This window comes from Atractosteus spatula, chromosome 5 (assembly GCF_055471065.1).
Source record: "Atractosteus spatula isolate fAtrSpa1 chromosome 5, fAtrSpa1.hap1, whole genome shotgun sequence".
Lineage (NCBI taxonomy): Eukaryota > Metazoa > Chordata > Actinopteri > Semionotiformes > Lepisosteidae > Atractosteus > Atractosteus spatula.
In genome coordinates this window covers 19300966-19328143 of record NC_142710.1, presented here as the reverse complement: position 1 = coordinate 19328143, position 27178 = coordinate 19300966, and the positions used below count along the sequence as shown (strand labels likewise).

The 27178-nt window shown below is 35.0% G+C and overlaps 1 protein-coding gene across 2 annotated transcripts in view; it reads right to left on the bottom strand.

Annotated features, from left to right (window-relative positions):
• Positions 1–377: 377 nt before the first annotated feature.
• The window catches only part of rnls (renalase, FAD-dependent amine oxidase), a 49151-nt gene continuing 22350 nt past the window's right edge, over positions 378–27178 (bottom strand). For both annotated transcript variants that reach the window (XM_088916395.1, XM_088916396.1), the window contains exons 5-7: positions 11684–11857; positions 8390–8565; positions 378–1894 (exon numbers count right to left, since the gene is read on the bottom strand). In XM_088916395.1, coding sequence (XP_088772521.1) covers positions 1742–1894; positions 8390–8565; positions 11684–11857 — 503 coding nt within the window. In that variant the 3' untranslated portion in view covers positions 378–1741. The remainder of the gene's footprint in view (positions 1895–8389; positions 8566–11683; positions 11858–27178) is intronic.

Here is a 27178-nt window from a genome sequence, read left to right as displayed (position 1 = left end):
TTCGGTCTTTCCGTCTTCAGTATTCAATTTTTCTCACTTTGAGGACACATTTTGTGGTCAATGGCATTCTAGATTTCAAACCGGCACACTGAACCGTAACGCTTCCCAGTGGGACATATAATCCCTTTAAATATTTCTGTGTTATCTTTTCTCTTTAAAAAAACAAAGATTTACTATTTTTGAGAACATGTGTGAAAAATTCTTCTATGAAATCTGTTTGCTATTTAATCAGCCATTTCTTAAAACCCAGAACTCAGCATTCCCTGGGTTTAGAGGCACACAATGTTGATAATACTGACACGCAAGAAGAGGGTATACCTAATTATGAACAGATGGTTTCTGAAGACAATAAAAAAATTATTAGACTTGAATACACATTTAATAGTAATACCATTTAATATTTTGTCTTTAAAAACTTCTTGAAATCTTACATAGTGTTTTAAACATATGTATGAATTCAAACATGTCTTCATTTATTTTGTACGTTTACAGAAAAGCCAACTATGTACAGTATATGCGGAATACATAATATAATGGCCTTGCAATCAAGACATGATCCTTTATACTGGTGTCATTATAACCGAACTGGAAGGGTTTCCTTCATAATAATGGCCAAACATTTTGTCACAGATTAAAATCCAGATAAACGTTTGTTACATTTATATGTACTGTATATATCAATCATCTGAATAAAGCTTCTCAAGCACAGAATTACCTAGCTGCTGAAATGTAGGAGTAGACATGAAATCTTGTAAATCATATGGGATTTATCAGTATTCGCTTTTTCAAGATCAGAAGAAGGTTCCAATACAGATCAATGTTTTAATATCTTAAAGCCTGAGGCAGTATGTCAGTAGCTGAGGACATGTGTTTGAACTGCATAGTGATGTATTCCACACTGATTGTAGAGATAGTTGTGGAGTTTCTGTTATGGAAATATTAAGTTATATTTGTCACATGCAAATGTACTAGCGCCTGTGGGATAAACAGTGGTTTATTTGTTCAAGATTTATATTTACTTATGGAAAGTCTTTGTGGGGAACAAAAAACACAGCTTGAAAGCACACTGTAACCAATTGTATTACTTCCTTTCTGTTTTTCATTGTTTTTGGTTTTATCTTTAGTGCTAAATCAAAAATGTAAGTAAGAAAGAAAGTAAAACTTCTTTTGAAACATTTAATATTTGATAAAACATTCTGAAAACCTGTATAATAAACATCCCTTGTTTTCTGGCAGGCCCACAGTAATTAAAAACCAGGAGTTAACATTATTAATATATTTAAATGTTGGGCCATTTCAACTGTTGTTTGTCAAGAACTAAACAATAACTTAAATTAGTATTTAATATTTAATTTGTGTGAAATGTTCCAATAGCATTAAATCAAAGGGCTTTTATTATCTACTCAGTGAAAAACATTAATTGGATTTGTAACGTTTTCCTACATTCTAAGCAGTTTTCTCCATTTTTATGCCACTTCCTCAGATCAGAGTGTAGTGTAGGGAGTTGTATGGGATTATTGCAGTTTACATCCAAATGACTTTAGTGACCATCAAGCATCACTGACAGACAAAAAACGACCGACTGCAAGTACTGTATATCCAAGTCTCTGCTACTCTTGAATAGCTGGACCCAGGATAGAGGTAGATGGAAGTTATAAGGAATTTGTTATATTACTACTGTTTGTTGCACAAAGCATTGTTGAACCCCATGGCCTGGGAAATGAATATTAAAAGTAGTTCATCATAGACTGCATTTCAAGACCTCCAGGACTTTCAGAGCAGATTCTATGCAGCCATCAAAGTTGGAGTGTGTGAATCCATCACCCCCACAAACCAGCAAAGGTCTAGAAATCAGCGTCATCTGTCCTGGGCTACCGGTCACTGGCTGTGTCACCTAAGAAAAAATACAAAAAAGGAAATTGAAAGGTGTCATCTCTTCAGGATGAGACAAGATTTCAGCTTATGGTTTTAGGCTTCTGTAGTACTGGCTCATTATTACACTTATATTTATCATTTTTTGGGTTACCGTGATGCCCTAGAAGCTAATTGAATGAAAAATCTGTGGAATCTGATACAGGTCATCATCACTGAAAGTACATGGATGCAGAATTTGCCTGGGCCTGAATGCTACAATAAGAACAATTAACCTTAATAAAATTAATTTATAAAATGAACAGGGGTTTGAATTTCATTGAATGACATCTGGGACTCGTATTTCCAAAGCAGCAGAACTAGATAATGGACTGCACCACACTCACGCGTGCATGACAATCCTTAATGGATAAATTATTAAGGAGACATACTTGAACCTGGAATAGTTAATAATCAACATAACCAAACCAAACCTGCAGAGAGTAACTCATGTAGGGATGTAGAAATCCTGAAAGGTACTGACAGATAATCCAAGGGAATACTTCAGGTTCAAGAGAGAAACACCCATGTAAATAAAAAGGAAATTAAAAGAAAGTACACTGAGAATTAACAAAAACAAGAAGCGCTCCTTCCCCAGAGGATCATAGGATAAACTGCCCAATCACCATTTTAAAGTTGATTGTCACGGACTGTTGGAAAAGATGTGGAACAGAGTTTGGATCAATAAACTACTAAGAACAATATGAGCAAGAATGACCTTTTCACATTTGTAACCCTTTTAATTTCTTACATAAAAATGTTACAGAACTTAAATGAAATGTGAAAAAGGTTAGAATATTAGATTCTCAATACTTGGAAAGGTTGGTTTTATCTGAATTGGTAAGATGTTATTTACCCATCAAACGGAGCTAAGGAAAAAAGAACTGCAATTTACATTAAAACACCGAAAATTTAAAACACTTTAAAATTTACAGAATTCTTAATCCCCTGAAACCTTTATATTTTTATTGTAGCACTCTTTATTCAATACTGCTTTCTCTTTTCAAGTTCATCATTAGATTCATGTTTTAAATATTTAGTTGTATTATACTGAACCCTCTGAACAACCAGACTTAAATTGGGAAAGTCTGAAGTCTGAAGAAACTATTTCCTGTAATCCTCTTAGACTTGCAGTACTTCCTTTCGCACTATACTGTATATACATCTAATAACACATATACACAGACCCTACAGCAGAAAAAAAAGTACCTTCAAATACTTTTGTTGTATCTTTTGCACTTACTGTGCTTCATTTATCTAATCTGCATTTTACAGATAGATTACTGTTAATAACTTTTGTTTTATAAATAAGAGTTTGCTTTAATAAACTTTTTCCTACAGTAATCAGTTCAGTCCATAATGAAAACAGCTTTACCTACTTCACTGTTTAGACAAAGTCTCAGTCGTCTAAATAAGACATCTAGTGACCACAGTGCATGTTGCTCAAAAGCCAAGGCTGTTTACTTGTTTGTACTGTATGTATGGCCTCTGTCCAGTACTACGAGTCCACAGAGGTGACAGATGGATGCCAGCATGAACAGTAGGCTGTCTGCAGCTAACCGAATGCTGCAAAAACACATATCTCTCACATGAACAGTTACAAATATGAGGAGACAATTTGACCTCTCTCTCTCTCATTTTGGTAGTTAATTGAACCACAGATCTCATATAACCATTTCTTGAAAGATGCCAATGTATCAGCTTCCACAACATAGTAAGTTAGCTTGTTCCACAATTTGTTTCTTTAACCCTTTAGGTAAATCTGTTTTTGCTCCAGGCAGTACCTAGTTAAATTGTTGCCATTCATTGTTCAGTGATTGCATATCGATGTTATCCAATTTTAATTATTTTAGTCCTTGTGTTGAAATTGTATTTTTTATTTAGATTCATTCTTTACAGTTTTAAAATATAACACAAAGCACACCATTATGGTCATGGTTCCTTAACAGTTCTCTTATCTGTTTGCCCCACTCTGTCTTGATTGTTTGAAAAGACAGGAAGCATTTTTTTCTTGTTGGTGCTCTGACATACTGTGTAAGAAATCTGTTACTGACCATTTCTACCCTTTCTGGTTTTTGATTCTGGCATTCCTATAGGTTTTTCCCAGTCTGTATGGGGAAAGTTGAAGTCTCCCATGAAAACTACTTCTTTTGGACGTAAATGATTGATTTCAATATACAATGTTGAATTACAATCAGCGCAGTGATCTATAGCACAGTCTTACTAGTACGTATTTAGAATTTTTTTGGGCAAGTCTCGATATGTAGCCAGGGATTCTTGTTTCCTCCAGCTTGAGTTCTTAACCTTGCACATTGTTTTTGATATATAGTGCTACACCTTCCCATCTTTCATCTTTATTGTCTATCTGGAACAACATTGATTCACTAATGTTATGTAATCTCCATCAATTTTGGTTAGCTAAGTTTCTGTAATTGTAAGAACTTCATTATTGCCTGGTAATGTGGTAGTTTCTGTATCATGTGTTTTGTTTCTAATACTCCTGGCATTTAGCTAAAAGTACTTAATTACCTGGTCCTTTGTTTTCCTCTTTGGTTCTCCTTTTGTCTTTGCTCCCCGTGTAACTTCCTTTTAGATTTTTTTGGCTTCTCTTCCATTACATTCTCTAAGATAACAATGGCACCTATTTTGCTCAGCATTTTAAAGGTATTTAGGACACTTATTAAAGGAGGCTGTCACATTCATAAGCATCAATGATCACTCTTGTTTTAAATGCAGGATAAAAAACACTAAGATCCTTGATGTTTAGGCCCGATATGATTGAGATGTGTGTTTTTCACACAAAAAAAATGTAAGATTTTCATGTGCAGCTAAACTCAGTTGTGCTACTGAGTGCATTAAAGCAAGAGGCATTTTGAATGTATTAAGGAAAGAAATACTTAGCTGTTAATAACCTTCAATATAAATTAGAATTATGAGTGCTAAAGTTACACATAGATTCTGCTGTACTAACTTTAGTGATTTCAACTTAGATGTTATATTGCCCTTTGAGTACATACTGTTTTAACTGATTATGTTTGGCACCAAATGCTACAATGTATGCTGTTTTTTGTGACTCGTTTGTCACCACATTGTGTATGGTATATATAAGGTATTTATATATCACCAGTACTTATATTCACAATTGTGAAATCCATACGTTTGTGGTAGTTCTAAGATCTTTAATTGGACTAGAGCGATTTGGCTAGCCTATTGCACATTCAATGTCCAATATAAAATGTGCAAATCAGGCCAAATGCATGACTTGGGCCCTTGCCATTCTGATATTAAATAAGACTTGCAGCCAACAGTTTACAGTGATGTTTAAATCCTGAAGCAGCAAGTTTAAGGCTGTAATGAGTTCTTTAAGTAAACACATTCCATGTATGTGCATGCTCCATTTCAACAGTGTTAGCTGGCTTAAGAGGTTTAAGATAAACATCAAGGTACATTTCAGTAGTGTAAGGAAATAGTATCCATTTCCTGGGGCTTTTAATAGGCATAGTTAAAGACTATCTGTTATCATTATTTCCCTGAACTTCTTTTTTTATCTTTAAATGGCAAGCTCCATGTAAATCAATTGATAAACCTACTTACTGAAATCAGGCCAAGTACAAATTGTTTGGATTGCAGCAGTGGTTTGTTGATATTAAAGGGACATAATTCTAAATTCTGTCCCCAATACATTTGTGGTTCTAAGCATCCTCTTGTTATTGAAAAATATGCATGGTTTAAAGAGGCCTGTCAAATAATAACATGAATATAATCTTAGGAAAAGTACTAAACCCAAAGAAAAAATAACTAAAGCATACAATAAAATGATTAATGTGTACTATAACAGTAAAATGTACAATAAATCTAGTTTTCTGGATTTTCAGAAATATGACAAAACTGGTGCAAGCATATCAGATGATACTCACTGGGAATTCAGACTTTTTTTCCAATTCTATTATATAACTATAGCCTCATGTCATTGTGAAAGAGCGATAACTGCAGAGTGTTCCATGACAATCTTTGACATCACAGGTCTTTTACCAACCATTTTACCTCTCTTAGAATCTCAGCTGTTTATTAGATGTTTTAATTGATGAGGGCTTATTTGCACTTAAATTAGTAGGTTACTTTGGTCTCTGATGCTTTGAAACAGTGCCTTTAAAAGGTATGAGGTAATAATGGAAGGACCCTTGACAGGAAAAGTAGTAACTTACTTGTAGGCAAAATATCACAGAAATAACAGCCTCTGCTATGAACAAAAGTTGAGTTTTTTTTCCCTCAACAGCTGCTAAATACAGTATGCAAGAAGGATCTGCAGACGGCTTCCTCTTATGTTGCTGTTTCTAATGACATAGCCTTGTGTGGATTTCAGCAGATTACAAGAGTGAACACATTTATGCAAGCTGAAACTTTGTAGTTCCATTATCAAGCATGAGAATTTACTAACATTGATTTCTGCCTGTTTCTATCAAGCACTGAAAAACAAGATATTTATGGCCAAAAGAATATGACTGGTCTTTTATCATGCAGTAATGTCATAACACTGTTGAAAAACAAGCTGCTGTTACTTAGAAATCTTCTATAAGAGCATTTCTGCACTGTTGTGAGCTAGGAAAGGGTTTCTTAAATTAAGCTGTTTTACTATATTTTTTGTGTACTAAAAGGGCACGTTTAAGCTCTGGAGCCCTCTTCATAAAACTGTCATTCACAATCTGTCTACTTATTTTTTAAAAATAATCTAGGAATCATGGGGCATTTTCTGTTGGTTTGGCTCCCACTTAGTTAACAGCGGCTAACATATACAGTAAATCTCATCTGTTTTAAATCTGATTTTGCTCTTCTTTGTCAGGGTGTTCGTCGAGAGTCTGTGCTGGGATCTTTACTGTTACTATGATATTTACATATTGCCTCTTGGTGAGTTTAGAAGAGTGTTTGGGTTTTGTGGCTATATTGATGACATTGAAGTTTACCTGCAGACCAAATAAGATACTGTTGTGGTCTGTGCACTTATTTTTTAATAAAAAAAGAACTTCCTTGAGCTAGAGTATTGCAACATCAGCTTTGTTAAAGTGGTGACTTTAGTGTTTTTGCCAACAGTACGGATGTAAAATCCTTGATAGAAATTAGAAACACTGTGTATTGTCTCATTGTTTGGTGCCATTTGAAGTTACATTAGCAACTTCTCTAGGGTGTCTTTCTCCCACCTGCACAACATTGCTCAGTTAAGGCCTTTGCCTTATCAATCTGATGCTGAATTATTGATACATGCCTTACGTTTCTAAAATTATTTTCATTATACTTATTATACATATAACATGTCACTATAGAAAGAACTTCTTTGATCAGAACTTATAAAAAATAGATTACATTATGATGAGTTATTTCTTTCAGCTGTCACCTGTGATGCTTAAAAGGAAAAAAACAGTCACTGTATATGTTCCATGAATACTCATTACTGCTCCATGATCACTCGTAACATAAGCCAGTCTCTTCTCGATGTGGATCAATTCTGTCATATACAGATGTACGACATGCTATATGACTCTGTTAAAGACCAGTACACATTTCAATACAGAGAGGTAGTAACAGCCTAAGAGAATTGCCAGGTCTGCTGTTGTCTGTGTATGACTGTTCCAGCTGTTTGGGACTGAGGGACAGAGAGAGAGAGGTGGGAACTTTGCCCTGCTTGTCAGAATTTTAATTTGAGTCCCAGCACTCCCAAGAAAGAGGGCTCCTGAGAAAGGCTGTTCTTAGACCGGAAACTTGTATCAGTGCTCTCTCGTCAAGGAGTCAGCAGGGACTTGAAGTCACTAGGAGTTCAGTGGAATGAGGGACAAAAACTAATGCCACAGCACATGGAACTTCTATTTCAGATTTCTTAGACATCTTATGTGCTACACACAGTAGCCAAATCTTTTCTCACCAATCAGTTGAGTACATTTACTTTTTTTGCCCCGCATTAGTCATCATAACAACGAGTCTAAATTTCAAATATATTTATACATATTTTAATATTACTGTGTTTTAGATTATGGAAAATATACTGTAATACAGCATCTGATTACAGAGTAGTATAGCTGAAATGTTCAGTAATTTACTGCTGCATTTAGAGCAAAATTCTCTTAGGATGTTACTGCCACTCTGTATAGAAATGTTGTACTGCTTGTTAATAGAGGTAAAGAGTTGTCTTATCAATAACAAATCAAACAGGAAGTCTGAAACATAGTCTGGACTTCTCAGGTTGTAAGTCTTAACCGTGAAAGATGTAAAATAAATTGCTTTAAGATGATAAAATTAATATTTGTGGCTGAGTTTAAACCTACCTAAAATTTATATTTTCCATGCCAAAAAACAAACAAAACAGGTAACATTGCTCATCGTTATCAAAGATCTGCTTGAAGAAGTTTAAGGGTTGTATTGAGCTTTGGTGTTTGACTCCAGCAGGAACTTTCCAAACACAATATTCCATGACTGGACTGTTATTTACCTGTGAATATCTCCATTTCTGGCATTTAGTGGTTAGAGGCTCAGGCAGTCCTGGCAAAACCTCTTGCAACTCTTTAAGAATAAGAGGCTCCACCTCTTCCACTGTCTTCTCCAAATGCTGCATTCCAAAGGGCACACTGGTGTGGACAACCATAGAAGCCCCACAGCCTGGCAACTCTGTAGGGGAAGCAAACAGAACATTATATCAAGACACAGATGTCCCTCAGAATCACAGGGAGTATTAGATATTATTATACAATAATAATGCAAGTTTAAGGGATTTATAATAATGTGCAGATGAAATCCAGACTGCGTAAAAAAAAAGTGAAGAAAAAAACACCATTCCTCTTCTGGTAAACAACATTTAAATGTAAAATTTTTACTTCTGAGAAAAATTCTTTGTTCCACAAACTTATAAAAACATCCAACGTCTTACTCAGAAATTAAACCAAAGCACCGGAAGAGAGGGATCGATAAACAAAAGGGACAAATAAAAAATAACAAAATAATCTCACACTTACACACTACGAAAGAGGCACGCCATACTTAAAAACATCACTTAATCAGAATGCTCTCATTATAAACCATGCAAAGTACAAACCAGGAATGAATACACCAACTTTTTTGTGTGTAAAAAAATGTAAACAATAAACATTTTCCCAAAAATGATTTAATTCTCACATGTAATCTTTTTGATACTATGAAAATATCAGTATAGGCAGAGCTAGGGACACTTAGTTTTTGAGTTCTGGTCCTTGTTGAGTTTCATTCCACCTGAACTCTCAGTTACTGTACATAAATGGAACCTGCAGCTGACCTGATAATTGGATAAATCTGAACTGCTTCCAGTTAGAAAACATATTGTAGGTAACCTGAACTAAATATAGTTAAAATACAGCATTTGATATAAAAAATTAAAATGCCAAACTTTCCAATCATGCAACTTGTTTGTTCAATTAAGGGTATAGTTAAGTAAAGCACTTTGATGCAAGCCCCAGCAGGTGTGTTGGTGCCCAGGACCAGGACTGAGAACCTGTGCTCTATTCAACAGTAATTTAAAATGTAGGCAGGTCAATTAATTGGAAAACCATGAATGCTCCCGACAAAGCTATTTCACAGGACACACATTATGAATATTAAGGTAATTTATTTTCCTTTACAATGCATCGATAAAGAGTGAGAATAGTAACATTTTTATATCTGTAACATAAGCAGTTTATTGTTAATAAAATGTTTGAGTATCTTAGTTTTGTTTTCATCTGTTAAAAAGTATACCTTAAACATTCCTGCCCTTTATTGTGCATTGAGTGTCAGTAGAAGTAAGGATTAAGTACATTCCTTATTTTTAAGGTTCAACCACATCCTGTTCTGGAGCTAACTGGCCTCCATTTTCAATTTTGACCTGCAAGTATTATCTGAAATAATGTACGATGTTATTTCAGATAATACTTGCAGGTCAAAATTGAAAACTACAGCCTTCATTATGTATCATTAATGTGCAAAAGCAGAACATTTATGATGAAGTGATCTGTGATCTGATAGAGTTTATATTTATTAAGATACTTATAATGTTATTATTCAAATTCACTTGAAGAAATGCATTTTGAAAGAACAGAAAACATTTAAAGTTAAACTTATTTCATGCACACATGACGGAAGATCAATCCCTATGCTAAAGGTAAAAATACATCCTGTTTTGGAGCAGTAGAATGAGTAGGTATGAGAGTTTTAGCTTTTTGATAAGATAAAAAAAAGTCTCTTCAGCTTTGAGATTTATGTTCATCGGTTAGAAGTGGTCAATCCCTTCATGAACAAAATAAGCACAATTCCACTGTTTGCAGACCAGGGTCAAGATGCCACCGCGCTTTGGCATGTACCCAGAAACGAGTGGGCGACTTCACACGGGTCACAATTTGGCTTTCTGCCTACTCTCTCTTCCATTTGGAGATGCCAGAAAAGCAAAAAAAAATGTTACAAAAAAATTTAAAATGACTGTGGTTAAAACGTTGTTTTAACAAGGAGCATACAGAGCTCAAACAACACTGAAAAAAGACTTGCTTTACATTTTTCATCCATTCCTACACATAATAGCACTGACTGGTATTGAATAATACCAGATTTTTTTTCTACCACAGAAAACATGGTTTATACACAGATAAAGATTTGGATGCTTAGAAGAGTTAAATAGAAATTCTAATCGTGCAACTAAACATAAAAAATCCTCCCTTCACTGTTAATGCTGTCATTTTGGCAGTGACCGATATTTTCTAGCAGTATTTGATTCAGTACACAAAAGTGACTCTTGTAGGTGACTAACTCTCTCTGAGACTGGGCAGTGGCACTGGGACTGTTTTCTGTTGCCATTTCTGTGTTTTAATTATACTGTGTCCAAAATAGTTCACAGCACAGAGGGATGTGTGTGTTTCTCTTCAGCTTTCTCATAACTACATCAGAACTAAAGAGTTAATTCATGCTGATTTAAAGTTGGGTGCATATCTTATCAGGATATAGAAGCAGACAAAATTAATGATTCTTTTTTAATTTAAAATAATTTTCATATAATCTTTACAGTGCTTTAAATGTTCTGCCTCTTTGTAAACAAAATCATATGTAGTCTGAAGTTAACCAATTCCAACATTACAAAATTTTGAGGATATTACCCCTAAAGAATATTTCTTATTTCAACTCCTTTTTAATTACATTATTTGGACATAAAGAGTATCATAGTTTCATGCGTGAGAATCTCCCTGACATTAAAAGAGCTGTATTAATTCCATTCAAAATGTAGTAAATGTAAGATTAACAGTCAGAGCATCTCTTTTAAGGGATCAACCATGATATTTTAATTAATAGCAGAAGAAAATATGCCCAGTTAAGGCTGAAGCCTTCTACCTAACACGAAGCAGAAGCAAGTTTTCATCCATATGACTGTAGTCTCATTTTAAGGGCATTTAGCATGTCTTTACCTAATGTGTCATATGCATAATAGGCCTATTTTAAATGTGAGTGCTTCATCTGTCAGTGCAACAAAATGAACACAGCCTCTTGTTTATACTCAGCACCCTCATACAGCCTTCCCTTAAAAATGCATCAAGGTGTAAATGACAGTTAAGTTTAACAGTTCCATTGTGTAGATTTTTTAGATGCCAAATCTTCACATTCTAATTTTGATCCCTTGTGATTTGAAGTTAAATGCTTGTTACTTTCAAAACAGCAACACTCAATTAAACAGCATTTTTGGGGATGCACACCCTCTATTGTTACACTGTTGAAGAGAAATAATGGGAGCACTGACCTAAATTGCGCTTTTTATTATCGATGGAGATGAAGCGTATGCAGGGATTATTGGTGATGTACTTTGCTGCCCAGGGGACACCAATCTGCTTGTCAGCTTTGTAGAAGAGTCCCAGAGCGTAGCGAGAGGAATAACTCACAGCTTCCAGCTTCTGCCTCTGAGATCTGTCAATTACTGTGGAAACAGCATTAAAGGATCAGTATTTTATCTGGACCAGCCTTGCCTGTAAAGTAATGAGCACCACTAGCAGAGCAAACTCACATAGACTAAGCGTGCAAATGCTGGCTCAGCTTCCTCATTTTCAGCTCTGGTTAGACCAGGGAAACTGTCAGAAAGGACCTGACACTGAATACAGCACTTTAAATAAAATAAGACAAATGTGACTTTGAAAATGTCATGGGAGTGTAACCCTGGTTAGAGAAAAACCTCAAATGATTTCACCCGTGCTCTTGTAACATTTTGCTCTAGTTTTCAAAATTCACTGCTTTCCATATGATTCACAATAATAATCATACGAAATACATCTGTAAGGGTAATGATTTTTTGGGGATTTACTAAAAACATATCACAGATCTTTCCATTGATTAACCTAATCGTACTAATGCTTTAAATTAACTTCTACATAAAAATAAAATTTCTGAGCCATTCAATGAGAAATATATATATTTAAATTAAATCACGAAATGTAACAATTAAACACATTATGAAGGTCTGAGCACAGCAAAAACAATACATAAACTATAGATGTTCCTTTAATTCAAATTTTCTAAGAAAGCCATACTACAAACTGAAGTGGAAAAAAAATTAACTACAGGTCAAGACTACCATTTTATTAGATTGCAAGCATGCAGTCTGTGAAGACAATCTTCAAGCAAAATCTTTTTACCAGTAACGTCAGTGTGACTGAAAATCTTCCACACATGGCAGGCATGAGGGGAGGGGGTGCTCATTGGCTTTATGTATTAGGTTTTGGTGTTCTTAAAAAAAGCATAGCTCTCCTTGTTTCCTGTCTGTAACATCTGTTGTTTATTGGTCTCTGCTATTCCAAGCTGGCCTTGGTTTAGTTGGTTTTAGGTCCCTGAACACTGAGTATATAAAGGTTGGAGTTCATTTCTGTGAATTAAAATGCACATTACAGCCAAAAGACAAAAGTTCCTACTTCAAACAGTACACATCGGAAATCCACAAGACTGACCTAACAAACGGACCTTAAATCTCATCTTTTGGGAGTCAACCATTTACAAATTTGTTTTGATTTCCTACAAATATGTTAGTGTGTTGTGGTCTATGAGGAATTAATTCCAAATACAAGATAATTTTAGTGGGTGTGTCTGCCGAACGAGCAATGGAAAAAACTTCTACTGACGCAGAACTGAGTTTTAGATGACTGATAAAGCTCTTTTGAAAGCTATTGTCCTACGAAATGAGAAATATTTCACAGTCTTTGTCCAAAGTTCGCGTTGCCCTTTCTTGTTTTGGCAAAACATTTTTTAACTATTTTTTTTCCAATTTACACCAATGTTGGTGGGCTGTACGAAACCTTACAGTGCTTTACCCAAACTGCACTGAATAAACCAGAAAAAACACAAAGGCATAATCCAATGCAAATGTGCTTTCTAGGCTGAGGGCATCTTTGCAGTTTTGACAGCTTGGAGAGCCTAGTCTCAACTTGCCACCTCCAGGCACACTATGCAAACTGGATAAACCCATGTGAGAGTCTACAAACTTGAGCCCTCAGGGAAAAAAGAAAACAGTAGTAATTTTCCATATGTAATTTACACATATCATATTAATTTAAAATATATTATATATATAAAATATATCTTTTAGATGTATTTTACTATATTAGTTGAGTCCAAATTGTAAAACAAATTTACAATCTCAGGAAAGCACACCTTGAAGGAATGAGAGAGCTTCAAAGAAGTGGAATGGGAAAGGATAGACATGAAATCGGTTGAAAATTGATTTTTTTCCAAGTGGGAGTAAATAAAAAGCTAAAAACCAGCAAAACAATTTCTCGAATCATTTGACAAATATATTAGGAAAATATAAGAGAATCAAATGCACTTTCTAAAAAGAGTAAAAAATTAACAGGACCCAGTTAAAGAAAATGAATACAATGAACTGCAAGCATAGGTAAAAAGGGATATTAGAAAGTCCAAGAATGGGTAAGAAAGGAATACTAAAATGAGGGCTAATAAAATATCTATAGATATGGATATGATATCTATATAAACTGTAGCTATCTGAGCACAACTGGTTCCAAAATTTCTGCTTGTAGGTGAAAATCTAACAAAATGTCATACTAAACAAAAACTCTTTATTATGTAAGTTAATAAATCTTGTGCAGTCATTGACAGAATAAACCCATTTCTGTAAAGTAAGATGGAGTATCGAGCTAGCTGGTGATATTGATACTTTGCTTTAAATAATAATACACTTAATAGTATAAAATGTTAACATTTGTGAATATTTTTTTCAAATGATACTTTCTAAATATTATTCTACACATTTCTAGTACAATATTCTTTACAATTTATGTTAAGATTAAGACAACAACAGCTGAGGGGAGTGAAAAATAAAAGGTTCAACACATTTGGAGCTTGTATTAGTGGGAGTAATTCACACCTATAACAAAAATAAGTGTGTATACAGTATGTATCGCTAGTCTAATGAACTCTAGTGTTTTTGAAATCCTCACGTCAATTAGCTATTATCAAATGGACTAGATGAGGCAAATGGCCTCTTATTTGTAACCTCTTTATTTGATTTCAACATTCTTATGTCCATCTTTTGCAAAGCTGCATTTATCTATGTACTGCAGTCTCTCTACCTACCTGTATCACAAATAATTATTTTTTACGATTGTCAATTGTCAAGAGATCTACAGTACATGTAATACTTATTGTTTTGGCAGTGAGGTCTTCCAAAACGTTTCTTCTGAAAACAGAGTGCTGCTGCCTTTGTACTTCCTTTACAAGGTGCATTTTATTTCCAAAAGAGAACATTTCCATACAAAGTAAAATCTGGACTTTGATCCTCAAATGAATTTGACTTAAATATTCTTAAAAAGATCATTTTCCCCCATGTGATCCTATTCATATCAGAAACCACCCAACTACACTGTCACTGTTTCACTGCGAGCAAAAGAAACCTGGCTGACTAATTTCTACCTTTATCATGGGTAAAATGGATACTCAGCCAATATTGTGTGCAATTGCACAGAAAGTCCTGGTTATAATCTTCTAGTCACCCAGAGTCAAACCTGGTACCTGTTAGTGCCATTATTCTTCCCACGTTTTGGTGAATACCAAATATTTAATGAAACAAAACTGCTAAAAATGCCAACTATATGAGCATAGCTAATAGATTAAATGCCTTCACAAGATGCCCCATTTATCATTTCTGTGCAGCAGCAGCTTAATAGGCTGAATATGAGAATCTAAATGTGCCCCCAGTACATTAAAAAAATGCAAACTGTACTTTTCCCATTTAACCCATAAAGATATTTAATATTTATCTAATAGGTTGGTATAATGATAAGATTTACACTATTTGATTTTTGGTGTTATTCCTAATTCTCCAATGTATAAAATAAAAAACAATGAAAGAATTGTAATTATTTTTTAATTTGCACATTACATATATATATATTATATATATTTAAAATGAATATATAATTTTTTGTTTAGACTGGGTATGGTGCTTGAGAAATCTTTCAACAAAGGCAATTCAAGTTCTGATGAGGGTCAGCTATACAGTCCAAACATTGACAGCTGTTGATGGTATTGGAGAAATATTAAATGGAGAATTAAATGAAAACATACAGAGAAATGCCTTGTAACCCATCTATCAGTATCAGGTTTATAGCCCCATTGTTCAGTCACCCCTGCACATTTTACATTACTACATTAATCAATAGGTCCTGTCAGTTTGATATCGGAAAGTCTTATGCAGTCAGCTTCATGCACTTCCTGTTTTCTCTGTCTTGAGTTTTATGATCTCGGACCAGAAATGTATACATACTGTCTACTGGCAAACACAGTTCACACTGTTACCAACAGAACCTGGTCTGATTCCATCAGGCTCTGAAAGAATGCCAAATGCCTCACTTCAGAATACTGCAGTGAACAGACATTCTTTCTGCTGTGTCAGTACAGTCCCAGAATCGGAGCTTGAGCAAGTGACTGTCCTGCTGGGCCCTGCAGTTTACTGGTAACGAATGAAAGACTGGCAGTGTTATATACCTGTATATTTGTCAAACCACAGGCCACACTGTTGTACAAGCTGCATTTACTGTATGCAAAAAGAAAAGTGGAACTTTTTCATGCAACTTGATGAATTTTTAAAAAAGCAACCATTTTTTTTTTCATTGACGATGAGGATTTCAGAATATATGGATATTTGTATAAAAGTATTCTCTGAAGCACTGTGAGCAGCCTTTCAGTGATTTACTCAAAGCACAATTACAGAGGGTTGAATTTCTGATTACGTACAATGTGCAATGAGATTCAAAGATATGCACACTGTAACTGAAAACCCGTAAATAGAGGAAGAATATATATGTTAAGATTGACTTTGAGTTGGTAACAACAAATCCATGAATCACAATGAGAGCTAGACTTCATAGTCTTCATAGTGTATTTTTAAAAACTTGTATTCCTCCTGTCCCTTCCAAAGCGCACTGTGGGGCTCTTCTTGCCTCAACCAAAACGTTAGAAAACATTAAAAATAGTGTATTCTGCATGAAAAAAGACAATATGAAGATGATTAGGATCCAACAATGACATCTGCTTGAACATCTTCTATATCACCAAGTGTGACATTAGCTTCTAAAACTGCTGACTAAAATAATTCAAAATGTTTTGTCCCTAGTAAACTTACATGCTGACTCCATCAGGAGAAAGAGCCTTCCTGACAGTTTTGGAAAAGAATGTTTGGTTTTACTTGGTATACTTATTCCTGTCTCATCAACCTGTCAACTTTTGTGCACTTATATTCTCAACACGCAAGTAATTATTGTGGGATAGAGGGCAAATACATGTTTTCTTTTCTCTGTGCATTTAAAATTTCTCAAACACTTTTGTTAATAGCAGCTGTTCTTTATATGGTGGTGTTAACAGGAGCATAAAGAGATCTGGGACATCACCTCAGCCCTTTCAACTTTAAAGAAATGCTTTATTGCACCTATAAAACACACAGTTCAACAGAGGAAGTGCCTACTATGCAGGCATACATGTAGATATATACATACAGATACACAAATACATCTGCATCACTTTTGCTGCTGTAACCACTGCATTTTTCTTGACAATAACTTATTTGATGAGATTGTACACTGGTAATTTGCATAACAAAAGATAATAAAACAGTTTGAAAAAAATAAATTTAATAATATGCAGCTCGGTCAAATCCAGAATAGAGCTGCGAGGTGAGCTGTAATGAAAGCTTGTGTCATGGTTCACTAAAGAAACAAAATGTTTTAATAGATTAACTTTTATATCTACCAGTTAGAACATTAATGTGAAACATAGCAAAAAATTGATCATACTCCAAAATGTACCAAATTACGCAAATATAAAAAATAATTTAGATGAGAAAGAGTGATATTGTTGTCTTTAATTAAGGATACATTTTCTTGATTTTGAAGTCATAGGAACTTTGCTATTGTAAATGTCTTCATAGAGTGTATATATACTGTATATGTACTTTCATGCATACTATTAAAATATACATGTAAATATTACTCAGTAACTACAAGTCTTCACAATTTGTGAAATTGTCTGAAAAAGCCAAATAAAAAACATTCAAGGCTAGTTTTGATTTACTTGTACATACATGTCCTGTGTAAATTTAAGTTGTCAAACACTCTATGACATTTCAGCTAATAGAAAAGACTATTAAGGTGCAAATCATAATGCTTTAATGCTCATATTGCAGCCCAAAAGGTACCTTTTGACAGAAAAAAAAGGGTTTGAAGAAAGATCACTGGTGCTTTTAGCAGACTCTGGAAAAATTATTTATATAACAAACCATTCTGTGATGGAATAAGATATAAAACAAGAAAAAATAAATAAAAAACTTTTCAAATTCATCATACTAAAGTATAATTAAAGCAAATGTAACCACTGATTTACCTTACAAATTTGTTCACTTGCAAATTTGTAACTACCCTGAAAGGATTAATGTCTGTCAGGCACTGATGCTATCTGAGAAGGTCTGTACACAACGGCATAGTTTTCTTCTATAGCAGGTGGTGTCCATTACAGACTGCTGCAAACATGCTTTTATCACATTTCTATCTCCTCAAATGCAGAGACAGTGGTAAGCAAATTAGATTTTTAATCTTGTAACATTTGGGCCAGCCTGCAAAATACCACATTCTAAATTTAAAAGGTTTGACACCTACAGTACAAAAAGGCTGTCTGTGCTGGAGCTCATCAGCATGAGAAATGAGAAGGTTAACATTTTCCAGTCTGGTTTCTGGAGCTTTGCAGCAGCCGTCAGCACAGGGTGCACACAGAGTCCATAGCCTTTGATGTTGAAGGCAGCACAGTGTTTTCTGAAACGCTGCTAGTGCTGACAGAGCAGTCTTTAATCATCGTAAGCCACAACCCATTTTATCAAACTGGCATTTATTGCCAAACTGCGTTTAAAGTGTTCTCTTCTCACTTTTTAAACACCAGTCCAAGCACTATACACAAGCAGCACCTGCATGAAGCCACATGAGTAAAGCATACCTGAAACCTGCTACTAGACAAACCTGCATTCTTTATCACACACCACTGGTCCCCAGAGTTTTCAATCCTCCAACAGCAAAGTTAGCAAACTGAACATTAGCAAGCAAACAGTTCTGTTATTGTGTACACTCAAGGAAGTCTCTAAAAACTTAGTGATTTCAAAACCTAAGCAGGAATTTCAGGAACAAAATTATATAAAACAGACAAGATCCTAAAACTAACAATGCATCTGATAATAAATACCTGCTTTGTCTAAATATGGAGAGATGGCTGAGGTCTCCAGTCAGGATGTAACAGTGGAACATAAGACAAATTACAGATGCAATGTTTTGAATAATGATTTTAACACACTGTATTTTTTATATTAGAACAACAGCTTGACTGATTTACTATTGACAACTCACCATAGCAGTCAAATGGAGCTCATTCCATTCAAATGGACACTACAGGACATTCAAGGGGATTATTTCTGAAAGTCCAACACACAGCTCAATATTGTATGCAAATGCAAGAGACACTAGTATGGCTCAGTTAACAGAAATTTAATTTATTAAAATAAAGTAATGAAGGTATATACAAATAGTAGTGTATTTAAAAATAACCTAACCTATTAAGCTAAACATCTCAACACAATACATAAAGAAAAACACCTTCTAAAGATATGGTAGCTATCTAATCTGGTGTCTCTGTATTGACCCTTTTTTGCATGCGTGTTAACCCCTGAGTTGTTTCTGGGACAGACTCCAAGTTGTTGTGACCTTTACCAGGAATACAGTTTCTGATAATAGTGAATATACTGGGATACATGAGAAATGACAAGTTAACAGAGCAAAGATGTAGTATGAGCTCACTTTGCAGGGACTTAACATTGTTTTGACAAAATGCTCTATTTCTATGGCACCAGAACAGAGAACTCAAAACTGATATTATTATACAGTACGTACCAAACAAAAAGTAGGCTTGTTGCCAAAAAAAATGGATTAACATTTTAAATGTTAATGGAATGTTTTTCAATATGAAATCTGTGATTGCTCCCTTGTTTAGTACTGCACAAGAATACAGAGCAAAAAAATATTAAATTTCATTGACAGCATGCAGCCTGTGCAAAACATAGCAGATGGAGTCATTATACAGGCAGTAATAGCCTGTTAAATTATAATAGAAGTGGATCACCTTCAAGGTTTTGATTTCAAAAGCTGTTTTTCCACCTAATGTGACAATGACACTTCTGCAGGCTGTAAGAACTAAATTTTACTCCAAGAGAGTACTTAACCCAAAATAAATGACATTACAATTACATCACAAACTATGAACTAGTTTGTGAATCAAATCATAAACTATTAAAATCATTTTTCAGAAAGTAAAGAGATTTATTTCTATATGTCCTGCTAAAATGTTTTAATTCTGAATCCTGTAACCCAGATCTGAAAGTTCTTTTTCAGACTTCTTATGTATAGTTAATAATGCTGATTTTTTACCTTTTTAATGTTCGTCTTTATTGTAATGAAGGGTGAACTCATATAAAATGCTTGAAGTTAGGTTTGCTGAAATAGCCACCTTGGATAAAAACAGCTATCCATTTCAGCATATCGTGCATTTTATTTTCAATGAAGCTAAGTTATAAAAAGTTATGTTTATTGCATCACTTATTACCTAGAAAGTATCAATGGTTAGTGCGTGTAAAACCTCGCAACACCTTTCTATTGTAAGTTTTGCTTCCGTTGATAGTGTGCCATTCAGATCCACTGGAAAGAGCTATATGTACAACAGCTATTTTGTTGGTTTCATTTGCTGTGGGGTCCCTGCTTGGGTCACAACGTGGGAAAAAAAACCCTACATTTTGCTTGCCTGCAGTCTTTGATACTGAGGTCACTTCCTGTCACAAATTAATAGCTCCCAGTCCTTCCTGCTCTGAGTGGTGTGAGAGCAACTTCAGTGGTGCTGTGTGTATTCCTCAGAGCCTCTTGTCTACTCTTCTGAACTGAGACCCTTCCCAAACTCTTAGAGGAAAGAAGGCAGGAGGGTCTACTGCTAGAAGCAAGAGAGAGAAAGAGTGTGCCTTCAGATTGACCATCTCTGGGTTCACATCTGCATTAAATCTACAGTCAAAGGTTCCTATTTTGAGATTTTAGTTTAATTCCATGGCACTTAAGTTAAATAAGCACACAAAGACAGATTTGCTTTTTAATTGCTCATTTCAGCCCTTAATGGACACTTCAGAGCCATTACATAATACCAGGAAATGTAACAAATTGATTTGCAGTTATTCATCATGCCAATGCTAAATCCAGATCTCTCATTATATTTCAATTTGTGTTAATGTTAATGTGTATTCTTTTTCACAGTATGGATAACGGCTGTCCATACAGTTGCTGCTCTGTTTTAGGTAAAATAAAAATTAAGCTGTACTCAACTGCAGTCTGCTAGCTTGGTGCATCTCTAGAAAAAGTCTGCAGCAGCAGAGGAATTTTGGCTATATGTTATGCAACTGTTGAGCTAAACTACTTATTACAAGGCTCTGACATATGACAATAGCTAAAAGGTTCCCACAGTCAGTGGCTGGCAATAGCAGAGTCCAGTTAAATAGCACATGTTTTTTTACACTGGGTGGAGTACCCCAAACTTGGAAGTCATTGTGCCAAAACATTATTGAACCATAGCTGTCTAATCAAGTACTAAAAAAGCCTTGTTTAGCTGAATGCTCAAACTATTTGACTTAGTTTAAGATAAAGACCTGTCCTGCTCCTCAATCAGGAAAAAATATATATGTCACACAATCCTATAAAAGACATTCAGTGTTGACAATTTATCAAACTACGTACATCTTCCCACAAAGTCAACTTCTAAAATGCACATTTTCAATGATGCTTTGTTATATTATTGACAAAGCACACACAGTAATGCCATTGCCAGGAATAATGATTTGCTATACGTGGCAAAAGCTGAGGAGGTAGAGTATGAGTCTGGAATTTGCTTTTGAAGTCTCATGTATGTGCTGAAAGGGATCCAGACTTCATTAGGATCTGATTTTCTGCAGTTTTAAAGCAGGTTTCATTAAAACATCAATGATGCACTTATGCTGCCAGGAACAACATACAGTTGGCTCTTAGGTCTTGAAAATGTATCACTGTTGTTTTGCATTTTAGGGTTCCATCAAGTCCTACACTTATTAGATTTATAGATGCTGGGAGGCAATTTCAGCACAACCTCTCTGGCTCTCCCACAACAGCATGGTCAGACATTAGATCTGAAATGTAGAGTATATGTTCTGTTCTGTATTTGTTAGGTGCAACTACAGTATATTACAGATCATTTCTGTTCCTTTCAGTTTAGGGTTTTTGCACCAACTTCATTATCATTTCATTACTATGTGTTCTATGACAGCAGCACTACCACTATGTAGGATCAGGATTCAGTAGTGAAGCAATGCTGGGCTGGGAGACCTTGACACTCTGCTGCTGTATGCAGTGCTTGTGCTGGGGGTGCCATCCTTTGGTTGTGACAAAGCTTTGAATATTTGGTGACTAACAATCTCATGTCGTTATTCATAAGTGTAGGGGTGTTAGCCCTGGTGTGCTGCGTAAATTCTAGCCTGTACAACATGGATGAACCGATGAAGAAATCTCTCGCCTCTTTACCGGAAATCCTGTGCAGTGGGATTGCTGGATTTTGCCTGTCACCAAGGTCGCTTCACTTCAGTGGTAGACATTGGCATGAGAAGCACTTATAAATGCAACTTTCAATTTCATTTTTATTAAGTGTGATAGGTGGGTTAGCAAGGGATAGACCTTTGGAGCTGTGCAAAGACTACTGTTTATAAAGACTGTTTATTTGGATGGCTATCACAGAATGTTAAGGTATAGAGACTATTGTTCAGCATTTCAATATCTGGTTTATAATGATATCACAAATATCCTTCTGAATAAAGAGACTCAGCTATGATGGGAGAAGGAGCTAAAAAGTACATTAACTGCCTGCAATGTTGAAACACTCTTCCCATGGATTTAAGTCTCACCTAGTGAAAAAGGCTGTACCCAGGAAACCAAGAGTGGCTGATTTAAAATCTTTAATTAGCCATGAACTCTGAATTGCTAGTTGAGACTCTTCCCCTTCCTAATTTTCAGCCTGCCCCAGAGAACTCATTATAACCTACTTTATAAGCCAAGTCAGCTTGGTCTATAGTCGATTTTAAAGGCACCTATGCTAACTAGGAAGCCAGTAGATGTCAAACGTTTGAGTACATCAAGAAGATACCATTACAGTGCACATGGTTCTTCCTCACCTATTATACGGCACCTCTGTATGCAACCAGCTTCTGTATTTGAATCCCTGCACGGCCTGGGTGAATGAGAGACTAAAAAGAACCAGCGCAGCTGCCATTCTGGAAAGTTATTAAATATTTCATATTTGTAGCTCTTGCTTAATCTCCAATGAAAAATTAGTCCTAAGAAGTTGTACAGTGTACCAGAGCAAGTAGTATTTACATTTCATTTTGGGAAAGGAAAATCATACTTCCTAGCTTAGAAATGTAAAAAAATACATCACTCGTTGTGATGTGGGAACACATACTGCATGCTGCATATGCTGATATCTGCTGTACAGTCCAATATCTTAGGGTACACATCACAATGATACATTCATTTTCGTTTTAAATGATTAATTGTAAAAGCTACAAAATGCAGTATACCATAACTTCCATCACATGACTGCACCAAATTCAAGTTTCTCAAGTGATTCTGTAAAACTGATAGAGAAATGTATTTATAAGCACACCAGAATTTGTAGAGGGACACATCAAAACCTACCTTAATATGACATTAATCACCAATATTACCCTGGAACGTGAACGAACAAGCACATTAGCACTTTTCAACAGTCCATCTCTCCAGCCATGACTTCTAACAATGACTTGCACGCTGGGTCCATGTTCTTGGAAGTAGTACACCAGAGCATGACTGCAAATGATTCATTCTTTATTGTAACCACATTAGGAAGTTCAGACATCTTCACTCATCACTGCACTAATTATTTAAAACAACTTTCCCTCCTGCTTTTCAAAGAAGCAGTGGATAACTGTTACAATTGTGGTCAGTACCTATTACTTACTTTAAAGCTGGATAAATCATAAAATCATAAAAATAAATTCTGGGGATATTAACCTTTACTGGAGAAAAAGGAAAGTACAAAACATGAAGTTTGTTGAAGATTAAGACTACTTTTTTGGTACCCCTTAAATTGCTCTGAACCGAAACCCAAAAGGAATGTATCTACATGTTGCCTGAACGTGGTTGACAAAGACTATTAATTCTGATATTCTTGTTAATTCTGTCACTTTCGATAAAGGCTTCAGCCTAATAATAACAATTCAACAAAAATAATCAACACACCAGCAAGATCATGTTTTGTAATAATAAAAAGATGTAAATATAAAGACCAATGTAAAACATGTATTCCTCCTTAACTAATCCAATTAAATTCTAACTCACCTTTAATTTGTATTATTTCTAAATATCAAATTCTTCAAGCACTTGCTAATGGAACATGCTGTCTGTGAATTCACTGACTCATTCAGACAGAAGGGCTTTCCACAGTTCATAATGACCCAGATTAGGAAGGGCACAGCACAGCAGTCTAAACATATTTTTTCCTGTTTACAAATCTCACCTGTCCCTTCTCTGAATCTGACTGGATATAAGATAAAAGGAGTTCTACTGTGTGTCCAAAATTCATGTTTCATAGTTAACATTTAAAGCTTCTGTTCATCTGTATCTTCAGTAACACCTGTCTTTGTGCCAGTTATCTATGTAAGTAATTCAAAACACAAGAAGTTTTTGAGACAGATGGCTTGATTAATGATGAAAAAAATTATTCTCACCAACATAAACAGTATAATAATTCTATGTATGTATATCATTTCACATCTGACCAAAACATTTCAATCTAAAACATCTAAAACAAAAAGTGACTGTTTATAATATAGCTTGCATATAGTATTACTGTATTTTCATATGCATATAATGTGCATATAATTCGATTCAATTTGAAAATTCTGTAAGAATAAGGAGATGTATGAATCAGTGCCATCTCATATCATTTAAAGAGCATTCAATCTATCCACCATTAAAATGCACGGCTGGCCCACCACGGTGATGCATAGCAGCCGTTCCGCAACAGCAGTCTTACCACATAACAGATGAGGCACAGAAGTAGGAAACTGCTTCACCTATTTAATTAAGGGAGAAACTTAGGCAGGCCAGATTGTGCAAGAACAGAGCCAAGACACACTAACTTACCTGCTTTTATAAATAGGTGCCATGGGATCTTTAATACAAAATATCATTAAAGTGGCAGGTATGATCCTTATATAAAATACAGAATACCTATTTTTTCTATTTCCTTGAAAGAACAATATACAGTCATGTCCAATTTTGTGTGTATAAAGAGAAAGATTTAAAACAAACCACAAGTGCTAGTTGCTAAAACTAGTCATACAGAATTGCAGTATCTAAAACAAAACTTTTTTAGTTTTAATTAAAAAAATATGTAAATTATCTGAGGTTTCATTTAAAAGTGATTTTGATTTTTGTTTAAACGGAGATCTTAACTGCTATAAGAGCTAGTCTTGCTCTGCCAGTATCTGTGCTGCACCCTGGCAGGACTAGACCTCTCAAGAATCTCTCTAGTGTCTTTCAGAGAACTGAACCAGTTATTCAAAGTGCAAGAGCTCCACCATTTCCCAATTTATGATCTCTCAGCCCTCTTTAAAGGCTGATTTAATATTTGACTCAGTAGAGTTGGAAAGCATCCCAAAATCTTGGTTGTTTTCATAACCTTTAATGCACTTCTACATGAGCTGTGTCCAACAATAAGTAAAATATTTATTGGAAACAATAATGCCTTGCAGCGTCTGAGAAATGAGGGCTACAGAAGTCAAAGGTCTCTTTCAGAGGAACAAAACCTGTGTGCCAGGTAAGGTTTTCTCATACGTTAATCATTAGACTCTTGCTGGCACAAACCATTCACATTTGGGGGCCACTTCAAACATGCACCTTTAAATCTGAAATTGTGGAAACCACAAAAGATGAAGGTAAGAGGCATATTGGGATCACAACTGAATAGTGACTTTACTTTTATTTGTACTGAGGAACAAAAACATTATCTTCATTCATAGATGTGGGAGCCAATGTCAGGAAACACATTCCTTCACCTGAACATACTGTATCTAAAAAACAAGGCCATTTTCCCCTAAACATCTGATGTAACACTGTTCAAAACCGTTTAAATAAAGGAGGGATTAACATTTTTAAATAGCAAAATCAGGACAAGGTTCATACATTATTTCTTTCTCAGTTTTTGGTGTACTTCTGTTTTTCATGTTGTCTGCATTATTAAACAATGCATCCATTAGGTCTCAAGCACAAAACTAAGAGGCCTGACAGCAACTTCTCATTTGGCTATATTAAAATCCAATTACATCTTTCGGTATTACGACAGCTCAGAAAAAGGTTTTGCATTTTAAGTAATGGAAGAAAAAAATCTAGAGAAGTACTTTCAGTGCAGTTAATGTATAATTGTCTCTAAATATTTGATTTTATAATATCATTCTTATATTCTTTCTTAATACACTGCACGAACCATTAATTTTATAAAAACAGCCTTTCTTTTCACTCCTATATCTCACCAATGCACAGGCCTGACTACAGGAAAAAACAGTACTAGAATGACCTTGAACAGTTTGACTTTACACTGTTCTAGAATGGAATTTAATTAAGTGCTTCCTATATAAACTCTCAATGCATAAAACTTATAGCAAACCAATAATGCTATTATTGCTGAAAGGGCGAAAGTGCAAGGAAAAATAATCACCAAAACTAGATTATAACTTATATTTTCGTAATTTGTTTTACATTGGTAACGGGCATTACAATAAAACTGATATACTCCTTTTGGCAATACTTTTCTTTAAATATTTTTTATTTGGTACTATTTATTACTATTTGAGACGAATACAAAGACTGTGATTTTTGTTTACATTGCAGTGTTACAGGCAGTACTGCACAAGTCATGCCCCTGGTGAAGTAGAACATCATATTGAGCCAAGGTTCAAAGAGACCAAGCACTAAACGCTGTTTAAGTAGATAGTTGCATCAGGATGCCTAGGCTGCAAAATGGGTAAAGCTTTTATTCCATGCTGAAAGGAAAAAAAAGAGAGAGACAAAGTTTCGGCTGTGGAGAAGAAAACTGAAGAAGATTGTGCAGAAGACACCTGAAGAAGGTTCCACAGCTGAAACGTTGTGTCCCTTTTCTTTTCCTATTTCTTCCTTTTTATATCCTTTCAGCATTGAAAAAACCTTTACCTGTTACTATAAGCTTTTGTTTACCTCCAGCTTGAAGAGCTGATCTCCCAAGCCAGCAGACTTTATATTGTGCAATCAATATTTAAATGTTGTAAATGGAACATCTCTAGCTGTGGGTTGTATGATAATGCATTTAACGCATATACAGTAACTCTGACTCCCTGACTTTTTGTTTTTTTATGGCTTGAGGACTTGAGGTTGCAAGCGTAAGTAAGAATAGCCTTCTCAGCAATCCGTTCTGCCTGCAGGGGAAACGCGTGTGTGTGGAGAATGTTAGCACATTGTCCAAAGCTTCGTTGAAATATTTTATAGCTCCTTACAGAGAGCTATTTTTAAGAGAAGGACTAATGGAAAATAGCATGATGAAAAGGTTAATGTGAAAACCAGCAGGAACAGCC